General features: G+C 43.2%; 1 protein-coding gene across 1 annotated transcript in view; it reads right to left on the reverse strand.

The window, feature by feature from the left end:
• The window catches only part of csmd2 (CUB and Sushi multiple domains 2), a 262,542-nt gene that overhangs the window by 235,477 nt on the left and 11,534 nt on the right, over window positions 1-15,531 (reverse strand). Inside the window, exon 2 of the mRNA XM_087834531.1 lies at window positions 4,476-4,692. Within this exon, the coding sequence (XP_087690657.1) occupies window positions 4,476-4,692 (217 nt within the window). The remainder of the gene's footprint in view (window positions 1-4,475; window positions 4,693-15,531) is intronic.

A 15,531-nucleotide genomic window follows, 5' to 3' on the forward strand; every position in this document is an offset into this window, starting at 1 on the left:
AACTGGCCTATTTGTGCAATAAAATGATCTGACACAGCATGTCTAGTTCTATCATTAGACTAATAGACACCACAGAAGCACAGGAACCCGCTAGCTATGGTTAAATTGTTCTTAAGGGAAGTGCGTGTTAAGTGTCAGTCAGTGATATATTGCAGAGGCAAGCAGCTTCATATGTCAAGAAGAAAACATGGAAACTGCCGTCAACAGAGTGTGTCAGATGACACCTTCCACAACAAGAGGTTAGTCATTAAAATGCCAGATGGTTTGACATATTTTATGTCTAAAAAGTCATAACCCTCAATTGAATCTTCATGTCAAAAGTTGAGGAAGGTGGCTGTAGAAGACCATACACCTTGACTTTTTTAAAAGCACAACTTAAAGCCATGCTGTCCATAAAGAGTGCTAAAGAGAAAAAAGAAAGAAATAGTGGAAAGGTGAGGTGTTTTTTGGGCGATAGTATCAGTTAAGGAGCACAGCATGGACTGAACTGGCCTGGTGGAGGCCTAGATCCAAAGCAGGATCAGTACGTTGTCACTTAACAAGGGGATTGTTGTCACAGACAGGATATAGAGCTGGAATAGGCTAAGCCTACAGAGATCTGTGCACTGGCTGTCTGTGGCAACCGACACTTTTAACCCCTAATGCTGTCCAGTCATATAGCATGTGATGCAACCTTGAACTTTGAATTCTTTTCCTTTTTGTTCTTACTTTGAAAAGAACTACTCTTACTATTCATGCTAAGCTACTTTAATCGCTCCAGCTCTGAATTGAGTGTATATGAAAACGATTGAAAATGGCTAAATGGGTTAAAACATGCAATATAAATATGGTTCTCTATAAAATTGTATACATCTCTCTTTCATGGTTTCATTCATTCTTTTTTTATTTTTTAAGAGAATGTTGAACGATTTTTACAACAACTTCCACCACACCATCGAGCACCCATGATGAACTTGACCAATTAATCACCTTGCCTTTGGAATGCAATGCTCTGTTTAATTAACAGTAGTCAAATACCAGCAGCAGCTCGTGCTTGTGTTGTGGGATTTAAATCAGTGAGTCTTATTTCTGCGCACTTCTTTTTCAAACACCTGAAATTTCCTTCGAGTTTTCTGTCTGCTTCCCAGGTATCAGTTGGGATCGGCAGTTTAATGAAGTGCTGCAGCAACAGACTGACTCACATATGCATTTCTTAAGGAGTGGCAGTGACTCATAAAGCAACTACTGCAGGAGGATACACGCTCGCAAACACCCACCCACCCACACCCACACACACACCAGAGTGCATATATACTTTGAAATACACACACACGCGCGTATACATAGCTGATTTGTAACCCAGCGTTCCCCTGATAACACCGTTTTTCTTGGCTTTGCTGTGACAGCAGTGAATAAATTAATGGATAAATAAACAAATCAAGCACAGAGTGACTGCTTTGAATAGGAAATGAAAGGTGATCATTTGAATATGAAATTAGGAAAAACATTTTTTTAATTTTATTTTTTTTTATGACGACTTGAGATCAAAGAAAATATTTAAAGCTTGAAGGGCCACACAGTGATGCACAGAAAGCACTGATGAAACTTAGCAAAAAAAAAAAAAAAAGCATGCAAGACACAAAATGGAGAGCATCTCAAAGAAGAGATAAGATTTTTGAAAATAGGTGTGGATGGAACGGAGGGCGAAGAGCAAGGAGGATGGGAGGAAAATTACCTCTGACACAAGTGGGAGATGAGAGAAGAGAGAAGGTTGAAATTATCACGTGTGCGTCTGCGTGCGCAGGAAAATGCGTGCACGCGCGGGGGTGTCAGTGCAAATATACGAGCGTGTTCTGACAGACGCCTGTTGACTGGTAAAAGCTGCTTGCTAGCTTAATCCCGAGCTCACTCAAAGATACAGTCTGAAGTCTGACGTTATTACAAGATGCCTCTTTTGAAAGGAGAGGAACTCTCATCAAAGTCAACACAAACAAAATCCCCAGCAAGAACTTCACTGCTTCTCCATCTCGTTCACTGTTTCATCGACCCCCTCCCCCAACTTTCTTTTTTTGTGATCATCTTTTTAAATTCATTTTCTTTCCCTTCACTTATTTTCAGAGGACTTTGACAGAGAGAGAAACGCTCCCTCTCCTCCTTCCCCACCCCCACCCCTCTGTCCCGCCGGAGCATCAATATACAACAAGGCCCAGAAGTCCAAACAGCAGAAAGGCTGGGTGAGAACAGGGCAACACCAATCCATAATGGATTTTCTTCTCTCTTTCATTTGCTTTCTGTGGGGAGATGCTGTAGAGGCACCACTGGCACAAAATGAGAGATGCAGAGGAGGGGAGGGGAAGGGGAAGAGAGGGGGTGAGAGCTAGAGAGAGAGAGAGAGCGAGAGAGACATATCGACGGGGAAAAACAGAGAAGGCCCGACGGAGACTCGAAACAGTGTCGGTGACAAGAGCGCTTAACATTTTTCTCATTTGTCTGCAGAGGGCTTTCATATGCTTTAAAATGCGAGGCCAAGCTCGTAGCAGAAGGTGACAGGAACTAAAAGCATTTTTCGGTGTGGCTTTAATTGATCAAACGGTGAAATTGTCTCTAATTAGGTGAGTGTGTTAGCAAGAGGGCTGCCAAGAGGTTAGCTAGATAGCCTGCAAGCAGCGATATCCCAAAATAAACTTAATTGAATCAATGAATTGAAGCTCTCCGGCTCTATCTTTTATAATTGCAGCTGATATAAATAGAATGTTTACTTCTAAAATCTCAAAACCAAACACGGACTGTATGAGTTTCACGGGAAAGCACGAGGCAGGATTCTCTAAGGGTATTAAATTGGCTGAACTGGAGGAAGTTGTTTCAGAAATTGTTTATTTGAGTCTCCACACCCAAGTGAGAAGTTATTTCTTTTTTGTGGGAAGCTCTCAAGCATAAAATGTGCCCAGAATCCCAGGGAATAACCCCGGATGCCGTCGCAGGGTCCACAGAGTCCGTATGGTATTAGTCACCAAAGAGTCTGCTCCGACTGCTTCTGAATGCTTCACTGATTTTAATCTTGATAATTTCCCCTCTTTTCCAGTTACCTGTCCATTGCCGTCATCAATACCGTTGAGGGCAAACGTCTCAAAAAGTACAATTTAATTGATTAAAATCAGGGTTTTCTTTTCAGATTTCCAAGATCTTTGTAGTGGCTGCATTAACACGGATTTGGGAACGTGGCGCCGTCTTTGACGCAAAATCTGAGCATTCAAAGGGGTGAGTGGTTGGGCAAAAAGTACCAAAGCTTGTCAGTGGAGCACTAATGTACCTGTACTTATTTGTACTTCAGTGAGTTTTGAATCTCTGGTGACACTTTGGTACTTTAATGTAGCAGTGGAAAAAGTGATTGTTCAAAACGGCTGCAGGGTCCCCGTCATTCACGCACTTAAAAATGGACTGGGACAGAATACTTTTCTAATCTTATTGATCAGGTTTATCAAGCTCATATCTGCACCTGCAGGCACAGGGAAAACACAGGCAGGTTCAAATCCAGAACCTTCTTGCTTCTGTGCCACCATGGTGCTAATGTATAGAACAGATACTTATCAGACTGTATTAAATGCTTTTCGTTTAACTTAAATGAAACGATTAAACCATAAAATATGAAAGCAACACTGATATTTCAATTTTGCATTAATCCAAATACAGACACTTATACAGTCACTTTTTTAGGTACCTATAGACCTATAGACATGGTCAAGAAAACCTGGTGAAGTTCAAGGTGTTCATCAAAATGAGAAAAAAAAATTATGATTTAAGTGGCTTTAAACACGGCATGCTGGAGTGCTTGCTGGTGCCACATGGGCTGGTCTAAGCATTTCAGAAACTGCTGCTGATCTACTGGAAGTTTCTATCACAAGCATATTTACAGAGAGTGGTTCAGAAACAGGAAATATGAATGGCAGGTCTCTGAATGAAAATGCCTTGTTGATGTCAGAGGTCATAGTATGATCAAGTTAATAGTAACTCAATAACATCTCGTTTCAACCAAGATATGTAGAAGCGCATCACTCAGCGCTAAGCACACTAAACCTCGATGTATCCACACAGATTTCCCAGCAGTGTAAAATGAGTGGTCAGGCATATCTATTCATAATTGCAGTAAACATGATGTTAAGTGCAGGTTTCTTGGCAAGCCACATCCATAATATAAATTAACATGGAATTTGTTTAGTGCTTCGGTAAGAGAAGCCAGCACAATGGATTGAGTCGTTAATGAAGACTCATTATTTTTAGATTTTTCATCCTCACTCAAAAAACACAGTCACCAAACCTCTGTTGCATCTATATGTGCAGTTTTTATGTCTTTGAATCTGAAGTCATGGCTCATCCCTTGTTATTTTACAGAAGTGCTTGATCTTGCTAGCCTGAAATGACTGTTACTAATATGGTAGCCAAATAGCGTGTGTGTGCTTCTAGTGAGGCTTTTTCAGAACATACACAAAATAAACTACCTTGTTCGCAGGTTTCCGGGGCTGGGCGGCCCATCATATACAGACAAGATGTCAAAGTCCTCCTCTAGGGCAAAGCCTTGAAACACCAGCTGTATCCGGTTGTGCTCCGCCGCCACAATGACCCATGTACAGTTGGCATAGTTAGGATAGCCGTAAGGGTATCCAGGGCTTTCTATTGTCCCATTGGGATTCTGTAATGTGTAACTGCAGTTCTGAGCTGTGAAGAAAGAGAAAGAGAAAAAGAAATAGTCAGTTATTGAAAGGCAGAAAGACACGTTAGCAGAGTACAGAACAGCTAGCAGAGTGCTTAAACGTTAAGGATTCGCCAAATAAAAAGACAAAAACCTCACTCATCTACACTCAAGAAAGGAAATTATACAAATGCACACCCACAGTCAAACATTTTGCACCAAATGCAGCAACATCCATTATCACCTACAGCATAAGCCATTAATATTGCAGTGCTAAATGGCTCGCCCCCCCTTCTCTCAGCTTTCCCCACCTCTACCCACCTCCATCATCACACGCTTGTTCATCACACACAGCACTGGTCCTACCACCACATTAATAATAGGTTCCCACGTTAATACATGACATAGCTCGAGAAGAAGAGTCGAGGTGACGAGAGGGGAGAGGAGGAGACGTACTTGATTGCTACATTAATTGAAGTCATCTTGCTTTTTTTTTTTTTCAACAGCCACTTAAACTGCCTTCAATCTGAGATTTTAATTGTATCCGTACAAGGCTCGGGGTAGATGTAAGAAGCGTTGTCTATGTGTCTGTGAGCGTTTTCAATCTCCAAGCTAAATGACTTGTCTTCGACTGATCTGAGCACAGCCGAGACTTTTAATCAATGTTAGGATTTGGCTGTAATTAATCGCTAATGAGGAATGATGTGTCATTGCACTAGCTATATTATGCACAACTCTGCATTTTGTCTGTGCTTTCAGAGTTAATTTACAAATTACTGTGTTTATACACATAACGTTCAATAGTTAAAGAGGCACATTATTCCTAAATCAAATTTCCATATTTCCCCCTGGTCTATGCCACTTTTCCTCTATCTAGAGGATTTTGGTGTCACCTGCCGGGCTCAGTAGATATCCACTGTAGAGACGCCAGCCTTCTCTTGAATATGATGGAATGAATGGCCACAGTTAATGACCGCTTGCCTTGTGGAGCAAAAGCAGACCATACAAAAAAATCTAGGTGGAGAAATAACACTACAGCCTGGTGGAAAATGTAGGAGTTTGGTTTTGGGCTAAGGTGCCTCTTAAAACGATATTAATTTGATTTCATACATTGTAATAAAAAATAAAAAAAAACAGAATGGAGATGATTGTAATTTTCTGCCACTACAATACCTGCTTTTTTCTTCTTCTTTTGTTTTTTTAAATCAAAACTTGCAATGCATAATTGAAAAAGATATATAAAAAGCTGTGACTAGCACTCTTCCCTCACAGCAAGAAGGTCCTGAGTTCAATTCCACCATCAGGATGGGATCTTTCTGTGTGGAGTTTGTGTGGGTTCTCTCCGGGTACTCCGGCTTCCTCCCACAGTCCAAAGACATGCAGTGAGTGGGGTTAGGTTAACTGATGTTTCTTAATTGTCCATAGGTGTGAATGTGAGTGCGAATGGTTGGCTCCCTGAATTGGATAAGCAGAAGAGATGGCGATGATTTTCTTTATGTCAAAAAACCATAACCCCCCTCCAAAGAACACTAAATCTGAACAGACAGATTTAAATCCCTCACTACATCAGGAATCTGGTACCCTATAAACATATTCGTGGTCACACAGAAGTGAGCTAGATAAATATATCCTTGCACATGCTGTTAATACAAATGAAGTATATTTCCCTTTTCTTCACTTCAGCCAAAAAACCTGCATCATAATGTAGCCTGATTAAAATGTAATTAGGAGAGTATAATTGCAGGACATCTGTTATCTGGATAACCCACATTATTCAACAACCAGAATGCAAGACTTGCAGTAGATACGATATTTGTTTTGTTCATTTGTATGCACAGACAAACAGGGCAAATGTCTGTGATGAATCAATGCATGCTACCTGAGGGTATAAAAAAGTGACAGTTTAAATAAGGATTATTGAGTAAACACATCGCAGCTTTGAGACAGGTAAAAGTAGAGGCTGCTTTGATGGGTTGTGGGGGTGGGGTGGAGGTGGACATTGAATGGTTGTGAAGCATATAGACTCTGTTCTACTTTGTGCACATTCTCTGATGGGTAGGGAAAACTCAAAGCCCAAAATCTGTCCATATTTTCACTCTGAAATATGCATCATGTCTGAGAAACCAGCAGGGATTTACAGGTAATAAGGCACCAAGCATGAAGGCAACTAAAAAGACTAAAAGGGGGTGGGGCTTAACAAAAATACATTTTACTTTCACTCAAAGTTGAAAAAACAAAGTAAACAAAGCTGAAAAAGTGGGTTTGTTATTGGTTACCTGGACAAGCAAATGCTGCATTTGTTCTCATGGTAGCAATGAAAGTGAATGTCAAAGATTTCAGGGGCTACACACCACGTCAAGGTGTTTATGTATCCTGAATCGCTACTGGAAAAACATCCACCCACCCAAAAGCACATGCACACACACAGATACAAACATATTTTTCTTTCCCAGGTAGAGGAAATGCATTTTTGGGGGGAGAAGGATAAAAGCAGATAGTTTCAGAAGGTTAAGATATAGGCTGTCTGGATGGCATTGGCAGCAGCTCGAGGTTCATCCAGTCACAGTGTATCTGTCATGCCACTGTTGACTCCCAAGGGCCTGTCTGGTTCAAAAACAGGCAGAAGCCTCTCCACCGCCACTTTTCAGTGCTTCATGTGCGCTTGACCTCTTCCAAAAGATGCTAATGTGAGTGCACTCGTACGCAGACAAGAATTAACGTACGTGGAACAGAATTAAACTACACGTTTAATAGTGCATCCAGGGTTTAGCTATTTGCTTGCTTTAGAAATCTGTAAGTGAATTCATGGCATGTGTAAAAATCCTGTACATTTTTTCCCTCTTCTTTAAGAAGAATCAAGAGAGAAGAACAAAAAATGATCAAAGTGAGAGCTATCTTCATCTGATTTTTTATTAAAGCCTTTAAATAGGCTCAGCAAGTGAGCATCCAGCCTCCCAATTACCATCAGGTCAATACTAATATCCAGGTAAAACCCCCACATCTAACTCTCCCACCTGACTTTCTTACCCACAACCCAGTCAATAATCTCCTCATCATCTCCCTCATTACAGCGCCTCAGTTAGACAATGCCAATCAGGAGCTCACACTGTAGAGCAGACAGATTGCAGAGCTTGATGGGGATCAAAAGGGTCTGCCAACCTATTGTACTGAGTAAAGACGAGTAGAGTGGACTGTATTATAAAACAATACCAGGAAGGTTAGGGCGATTGAATTGTTATTAATCACTTTCAGCATCAAATTGAAGAAATAATTGATTTCGTGACTCTTGAGGTGCTACCAGCTGAAGTGAAAACATTACAAAGAGAGTGTGTTCTGCAGCTAAATAAAAGGTTTTCACACGCAGTGCACATGCCATTGCAGCATGACGCACGCTGTATGACAGGTGATCAACCAGGGAGGAACTCAAGCTCTGTGTTTTATGGACACACTTAAGCGAAGCAAAAAAAATGAAAAGAAAAAAGTAATAATGATGGAGGATATGTCTGCTGCCAGAGCTCTGCTAAATGCTGTTTTGAATTGTAAGCAGCAGTGCCAAGTGACCAACTCCTAAATTGATAATGATGCATACAATCTTGGACAAAAGACCAAACTGGAGTTTTACGAGAAGCTGTTTTATTCTGGCTGTAGCCAAAAACAGTTATATTCCTGATGAAAAACGGTCAGGCTCAGACTCAGAATTCAATTGTAGAAAAAACAGGCGCTTGAAAATGTACTTCTGTGGCCATTAAGGACCAGTTTGCAACATTATTGAGTTTGATTTTCATATCGGGGGGGGGGGGGGGGGGGGGGGGGGGGTGTGATAACAGGGACACTTGCAGATGTTTCTGCTGCACCCTGCGGTCATGCTCATTCTAAATTATGCGCAACTGCAGAAAAAAAGGTCACCATAAGATTCAAGTGAGGTTAACCGAGGTTCTGTAAGTCTGCTGTCCCTGTTCTTTGAAAACCCGGAGCCTTTGATTAAGTGGATCCTGCACTTGGGGCTTGGAAGAATTATTTAAGGCTCGCCCAGGATGCATTATGAAATTAGCATCTGGGAGCTGGTGACCTACTCTGAAGGCCTTCGGTGTAAATCTGCAGGGAAGAGCCCAACCTGCAGTTGACTCTACTGACACACCATAAAGACACCATAAAGACACTGCTGGCGGTGCTTTTTTAGCCACCGGTAAAGTAAGAAGGTCATGTTTTCTCAGATTGTGTAAATTCTGGTGAACCAGTGAATGCCGAAGAGCAGCAGAGATGCTAGTTCAGCAATTAGGAAATGGCCATCGTTTTTAAGTGCTTAGCATATTTCATCTTCCATCATGCCATTGGGAACTGTTTGCAGAAGGCTTGTAGTGGAATGTTAACTGTGTGGATGTTCAACAGATATGTTGTCCACTGCTTAGCCCGCTGTGCCACTGGCAGCATCCACTTGGCACTTAGCATCTCCGGTGCGCAGGCTGCCAAATGAGTGTACAGGGAGAGGTGTGACCTTGCTGGGGCAGCACTCCAGGTTCTACCTGCGCCTGTGTTTGTGTGCAGGTGCTGTTGTTTGCTTTGCTGGTGCAGTTGTTCAGTGGCAGACACACAGAACTGTGGTGGCGCGCTGTGACACTTTGATGAATCGATGGTCACCACGCTGCACTCGGGCAGGACAGCAACCCCTCCGAGAGGAAGGAGACAAGAAGAGACCAAAAAGGAAAGAGAGAAAGAAGCGGGGCTGAGGGCGAACGGGTGGTGGGGCAGACAGACACAAAGCAGACTGAATCCATGGACATATGAGAAAATAGATTTGGAAGACGTGATGCGAGGAATAATAGAAGCAAAGGTGAAATGAGGTCCAAACTGCAGGGAAATAAAAAATAGCAGAATGAACGTTTGCCAGAAAGAACAAGTGAGGGCGACGAGAGAAGGGACACCAGCCAATGGGGGCAGCAGGGGGGGTTGAATGAGTGGGACAGAGGAAGAACACTATATAAGGTGGGATATTTTTTACCTGTTTTGCTGAGGTCAAAGACAGCCAGTGTGACATTCACAGCAAGATAGTGCTTAATCTGCACTGCTGGCAAAACCTAGAGGTCCATTTCGAGGGAGGCTTCAATGGCATTTGTGCGTGTGCACGTGTGTGTATGCGTTCGTTTGTGCAAGTAAAGAGAGACAAGCGTATACACGTGCCTGTGTGTGGAGGTATCATTTGTCTACACATGTATGAGTGTAATCCCTATACCCTGGGTGAGTATAGTGTCTGATGTCTGCATGTAACTCCTCTGCTGAGATACAATTACACTCTCCACAGTGACTATGAATGGGAGGATATTTCATCAAAGTGAACACAATCCCGACATCACAGTCTCATAATGCCATAAAGACGCAAATAATACCGGCAATACAGCAGTGCAAATCTTCTTTCTGGACCCCATCAGTTTTTTTTCTCTGTTTCCTTATTCCCCTTGCTCTCACTCTCTCTATCGCTGCCTTGTCTCCCCATCTACCCATCTATGATTCAAGACTGCCTTTGGACAAAAGACAAAGATGCAGAGAGCATCCTGTTCTTCCAGACAATAATAGAAGTGTTTTATGTCTTATGTTGCGCAAGATGAATGCAGTTTCAGAGAATGAGACTTGTTCCAAGTTTAAAGGGACACTTTAACTCCCCACAATCAAACTTATATATATAAATATAAATATATAAATATATAAATATATAAATATATATATATATATATATATATCAACACGTACGCCCTGCCCGTGATCAGGTACCCTGCTGGGGTAATAGGCTGGCCAAAGGAGGAGATAGAAGCCACTGACATAAAGACAAGGAAGCTCCTTACTATGCATGGAGGGTTTCACCCCAAGTCCAGCACCCTGAGGCTGTACGCTAAGCGGAAGGAAGGGGGCCAGGGACTGGTGAGTGTCAGCACCACAGTCCAGGATGAGACAACGAACATCCAAGAATCCTACCAGTGGCTGGACAAAGCTGGACTGAAAGATAGCACAGAGGCACTAATCATGGCAGCACAAGAACAAGCTCTGAGTACAAGATCCATAGAGGCTGGGGTCTATCACACCAGGCAAGACCCCAGGTGCAGGCTGTGTAAAGATGCCCCAGAGACAATCCAGCACATAACAGCAGGGTGCAAGATGCTAGCAGGCAAGGCATACATGGAACGCCATAACCAAGTGGCCGGCATAGTGTACAGGAACGTCTGTGCTGAGTATAACCTGGAAGTCCCGAGGTCAAAATGGGAAATGCCCCCAAGGGTGGTGGAGAATGACCGAGCTAAGATCCTGTGGGACATCCAGATACAGACGGACAAAATGGTGGTGGCTAACCAACCGGACATAGTGGTAGTAGACAAACAGAAGAAGACGGCCGTAGTGATTGATGTAGCGGTTCCGAATGACAGCAATATCAGGACGAAGGAACACGAGAAGCTGGAGAAATACCAAGGGCTCAGAGAAGAGCTCGAGAGGATGTGGAGGGTGAAGGTAACGGTGGTCCCCGTGGTAATCGGAGCACTAGGTGCGGTGACTCCCAAGCTAGGCGAGTGGCTCCAGCAGATCCCGGGAATAACATCGGAGATCTCTGTCCAGAAGAGCGCAGTCCTGGGAACAGCGAAGATACTGCGCAGGACCCTCAAGCTCCCAGGGCTCTGGTAGAGGACCCGAGCTTGAAGGATAAACCGCCCGCAGGGGCGTGCTGGGTGCTATATATATATATATATGTTTTGCCTCCAGTGCTTTTGATCCATCTGTCTAGAAGAAGCTGCGGTGGGATGCCATTAATGTTCCTTTAATTTTTACATCCTGTAACGCAGGATTTTTGGATTTCCTTTTCCATATTTTCCATCACATACTCTGGGTCCCAACTCTTAATCTGTGAACTCAGGCATTTTCAGTCCCATTTTCAGTTGCCTGAACCACAGCAACTTGTAGCATAACCATTTATATGGTATAGCACCACTAGGGGGTGTCGTTCTATTATTGTGGTAGTTTGAGAGTCTCCTAGTGTGAGTGCAGTGGCAGCCATTACAGTCGAGCATGCTGCTCACCATGCATCTGTTTAGAGAGACCATACCATTGTAACGGGCTAGCGCAGGCAACTGCCTAACCCCGGCACATGTATGAACGAATAGGGTAGAGCCGTGGAGACCTGGCTTGTATGGTCTTGTTCTGTTATCGCCAAATAAAGGTCTGTTGTTCTGTCTAACTGACTGGCCTCCGAATTGTCCAGCTAACCTCCACACCACATGCCCGCTGGACCTGCTAGCCGCTCCTTCCTCACCAGACAGCAGTTACAAACTCACCCATGAGTCGTTCTCGTTTGGCTCTCAGCGGAGGCGGTCGCACTTTTCTCCTCTCCTCCTTACCCTTATCTTCCCTGCTTAGCCTCTGTGTCCTTGTCTGTCTCATATGCATTACTTTTTTCCCTGGAACAGTCTCTCACTGTCGTTCTCTAAAACCTAAAAGAGAATTATGGATTTGATCAACTGGTCTCTGAATGCTATTGACACCCTCTTCTCAACGAGAAGTCTGGGCTCTGGAGAGCCCGAGTGCCCCGGAGGGACTTTCCCTGCCGGTTACACGATGGACGGGTGGCAGAAATGGAGGCTCGTGTGCCTGGCGGGACTGTCGATCGAGGACGCTGAAGATATTTACCTATTCGGAACCATGATAACGGGGTTCTTGCTGATCGGAGCTGGCATGGCCCTGACTTATCGGAGAAATAAGAGAGCGGAACCGGCTGTTCAAACCCCCCCAAAGCTGTCCGCTGGAATCGAAGCGACGGGACGAGTCGCGACCTCTCACAACGAACGCAGCATGGCTAACACCTTGGAGACGGTTACAGCTGCTGTGAAGGCTCAAAACAACACCATGGAGCGTATGGTGGGATACATCAGAGAGGGCCCTGCTCAAAATGACAACCTTGAGCGAAAGTTGGATCACATCACAGAACGGATCACTGCAGTTGTGAGGTCTCAGAATCAAAAGAATGATAACACCACGGATCAGAAGTTTGATACCATCTTGGGGAGGCTCGCGGCTCTCCAACGGGAGATCGAGAGACCAGTATCAGAGTGTTAAAAAATCAGCTTTGAAAATTCTCAATAAACCAACAAATTCGGGATCAAAATGCAGACACCACCACGGCGCCAGCTGCACAGGCCCAAGGCTGAAGCCGGACAAACACTCCCTGATAACGACTGTGTGATGACTATTCTCCCCATCCCATGCAAGGCCACCTGGATTGGCTGGAGGACTGTTTACTTAGCCTGATAGGGCGAAGGACACTGTCTCAGCTGAACTATGGACACGCACACACACACACACTTAGACTGATAAGCACTCACTCATCTCCCCTTCCCTTTCCAACGCCTTCGATGCTTGTTACCTCCTGGGAACACGAGGCGGGTCTGGGCCCGCGCTGGCGAGTCGGCGCAGTGGCAGGATGGCTGCTGTGTTGCCTGGGATTACTCCCCATCCCCCTACCCAACCCTGTGGCTTGTTATGTCTTCATAATGTTGTGCTGTGAACATTCATGTGCTTTTTTTTGTGCAGAGGAGTTTTTTTGTTTCCTGTTCTCGTGCTGTCCTACCATGGAAGCACAGCAGGAGTAGGGGTCTCTTTTTTTCCTCTTGTACCTTCCCATTGTGTGTACATTTCAGTGTTTTTTTCCGTAACTGCCGATCTCCGACTTGTAACCCCCATGTAATGTCTGTGTTATGTGTGTAAGGTCGGGGGGGGGTGTCTCATTTTACTGCGGGGCAACCTGTATGTGACAAATAAATTCTGATTCTGATTCTGATTCTGATGAAGAAGCAGACCACATAAAGTTACATAGTATAAAAGTTGTGAACTCTCTGCTGATTCAATAATTGCAGTGCTCCAGACCTTGACTGGCATTAGCTTCAGCACAAAAACTGTCTGCTGAGTTTCCATGGCGGAACAGCTCCTGTTGGTGTTATTTGGTGGTACATTTATCCATACGAGTTCAGCCTTTTCCTTATTCCCAAGACAAACTAAAAACATACTATATATGGTAAGCAGAGATGGGCTGTAACGCGTTACTTGTAACGCGTTACTGTAATCCGATTACTTTTTTCAAGTAACGAGTAAAGTAAGGGATTACTATTGCAAAAACGGTAATTAGATTACCGTTACTTTCCCGTAGGAACGCTGCGTTACTGCGTTACTAAAACCGTGATTTTCTTGCGATAATGTCTCATGACAGTGACGTAAGCGAGTGTGATGTTCGTGACAACAGCTGTGTGCAGATCAACAATGGATAATATATCGAGTGCGGGAGAGAGTATGTGCGTGCAGCGTTTAAAGCGTGGAAGTACTGACCTTACTTTGAGTTTGATTCCGTAAAAAGTGACAAAAACATTAGTGTCCGCTGTGCGTGGAAAGAAAACTTCTTTTTACAGCGAAAAAAACCCCTAAACTTCCAAGCAAGCACTGAGTAGCTACGACGTAATGAGAAACTCACAGAGAAACTGCGGTATCCTTCCACTGACCGCTGCGGCACACCTGCACCAGGATAAACCTCCGCCTACTCTACTCCTGCTTTACAGGTGAAAATAGAGCAAAAGGACCGCTAGTCTTTGACTTTATTTATTTTCTGCTGTGTTTTACTTGCATCTGAAAGAGTGAGTGTAAACACAAAAAAATAAATAAATTATATATATATATATATATATATATTATGTGCTGGAATGTGCAGAAAATAGGTTTAAATGTTAAACTAATTTCTTCAAGTCAGAGAATGGTGCATATAATTAAAATTTTGCTTCATGCATAAAGTTAAAAGATTAAAACTAACAAAACAAGTTTTAAAAAGAGACTTTTCCATTTGATTACATTTTGTATGATGGATTATGTAGAAAAAGTAGAATTGGGCTGAAAGATCTATCGCTTTATCACCTATTCAGGTTGTAAATCATGTTTTTAAAAAGTAACTAAGTAACTAAGTAACTAAGTAATTAATTACTTTTGAAAATAAGTAATCAGTAAAGTAACGGGATTACTTTTTTGGGGAAGTAATCAGTAATTAATTACTGATTACTTTTTTTAAGTAACTTGACCAACACTGATGGTAAGTATGAGGCAGTCTATAGAAAAAAAGCATCCAGCTGGAATAAAAATTTCAATCTAAAGAAATGCTTCCTTTTGAGTGTGTTTATTGTTTGTATTACTGTAGCCTATCCACAGCTAACTTAGCCCATGAGTACACTTCAAAAAAGCAATTGTTTAGTGTGTGTGTGTGTGTGTACCGATAACTGCTCCCTGGTGGACAGATAAACCCTTCCGCCCCATGGATCCTCTCAGCACCACCATTTGTCTCTTGACGTGTCAGCACGTAAGCACGTCTTGACCGCATCACATCTGAATTAACCTTGCGATGGCCGCCATTAAAATGAAAATGTGCGAGCTAAGTGATCCGGCTCACCCCCATACATTTGGCTAATGTCTATGCCTGAACGACACCTCCTGCCATTAACAGGCAAGCCAAATGCAGTGGAAGGTGCTAGTGATAGGCTTTGTCCCTCTCAGCCCTCCCTTCCACAGGTTGTTTCCACTGGGCTGAATGGTAATTATTATTTTTTCCTTAAAAGAAAAAAAAGTTTCCATTTCCATAATGGTGCACATTCAAATGCTGGAATGGCTTCCTGATGCATGAATGTGTCAGGTCAAAATACAGCAGTGATTTCTCTGAGTGGATACTCAAAGAAACTGATATGTGAATACATTTGTTAGCACACACTCTCAACTGTAAATCAGGGAACACATGCTAAGAATACCAGTGCTAATGATGCAGTGTTGTTCTAGTTGCAACATCCTCACTGCAAGCTCTATGA

This window comes from Neolamprologus brichardi, chromosome 22 (assembly GCF_056152115.1).
Source record: "Neolamprologus brichardi isolate AB-2024 chromosome 22, ASM5615211v1, whole genome shotgun sequence".
In the NCBI taxonomy this organism is placed as follows: Eukaryota; Metazoa; Chordata; class Actinopteri; order Cichliformes; family Cichlidae; genus Neolamprologus; species Neolamprologus brichardi.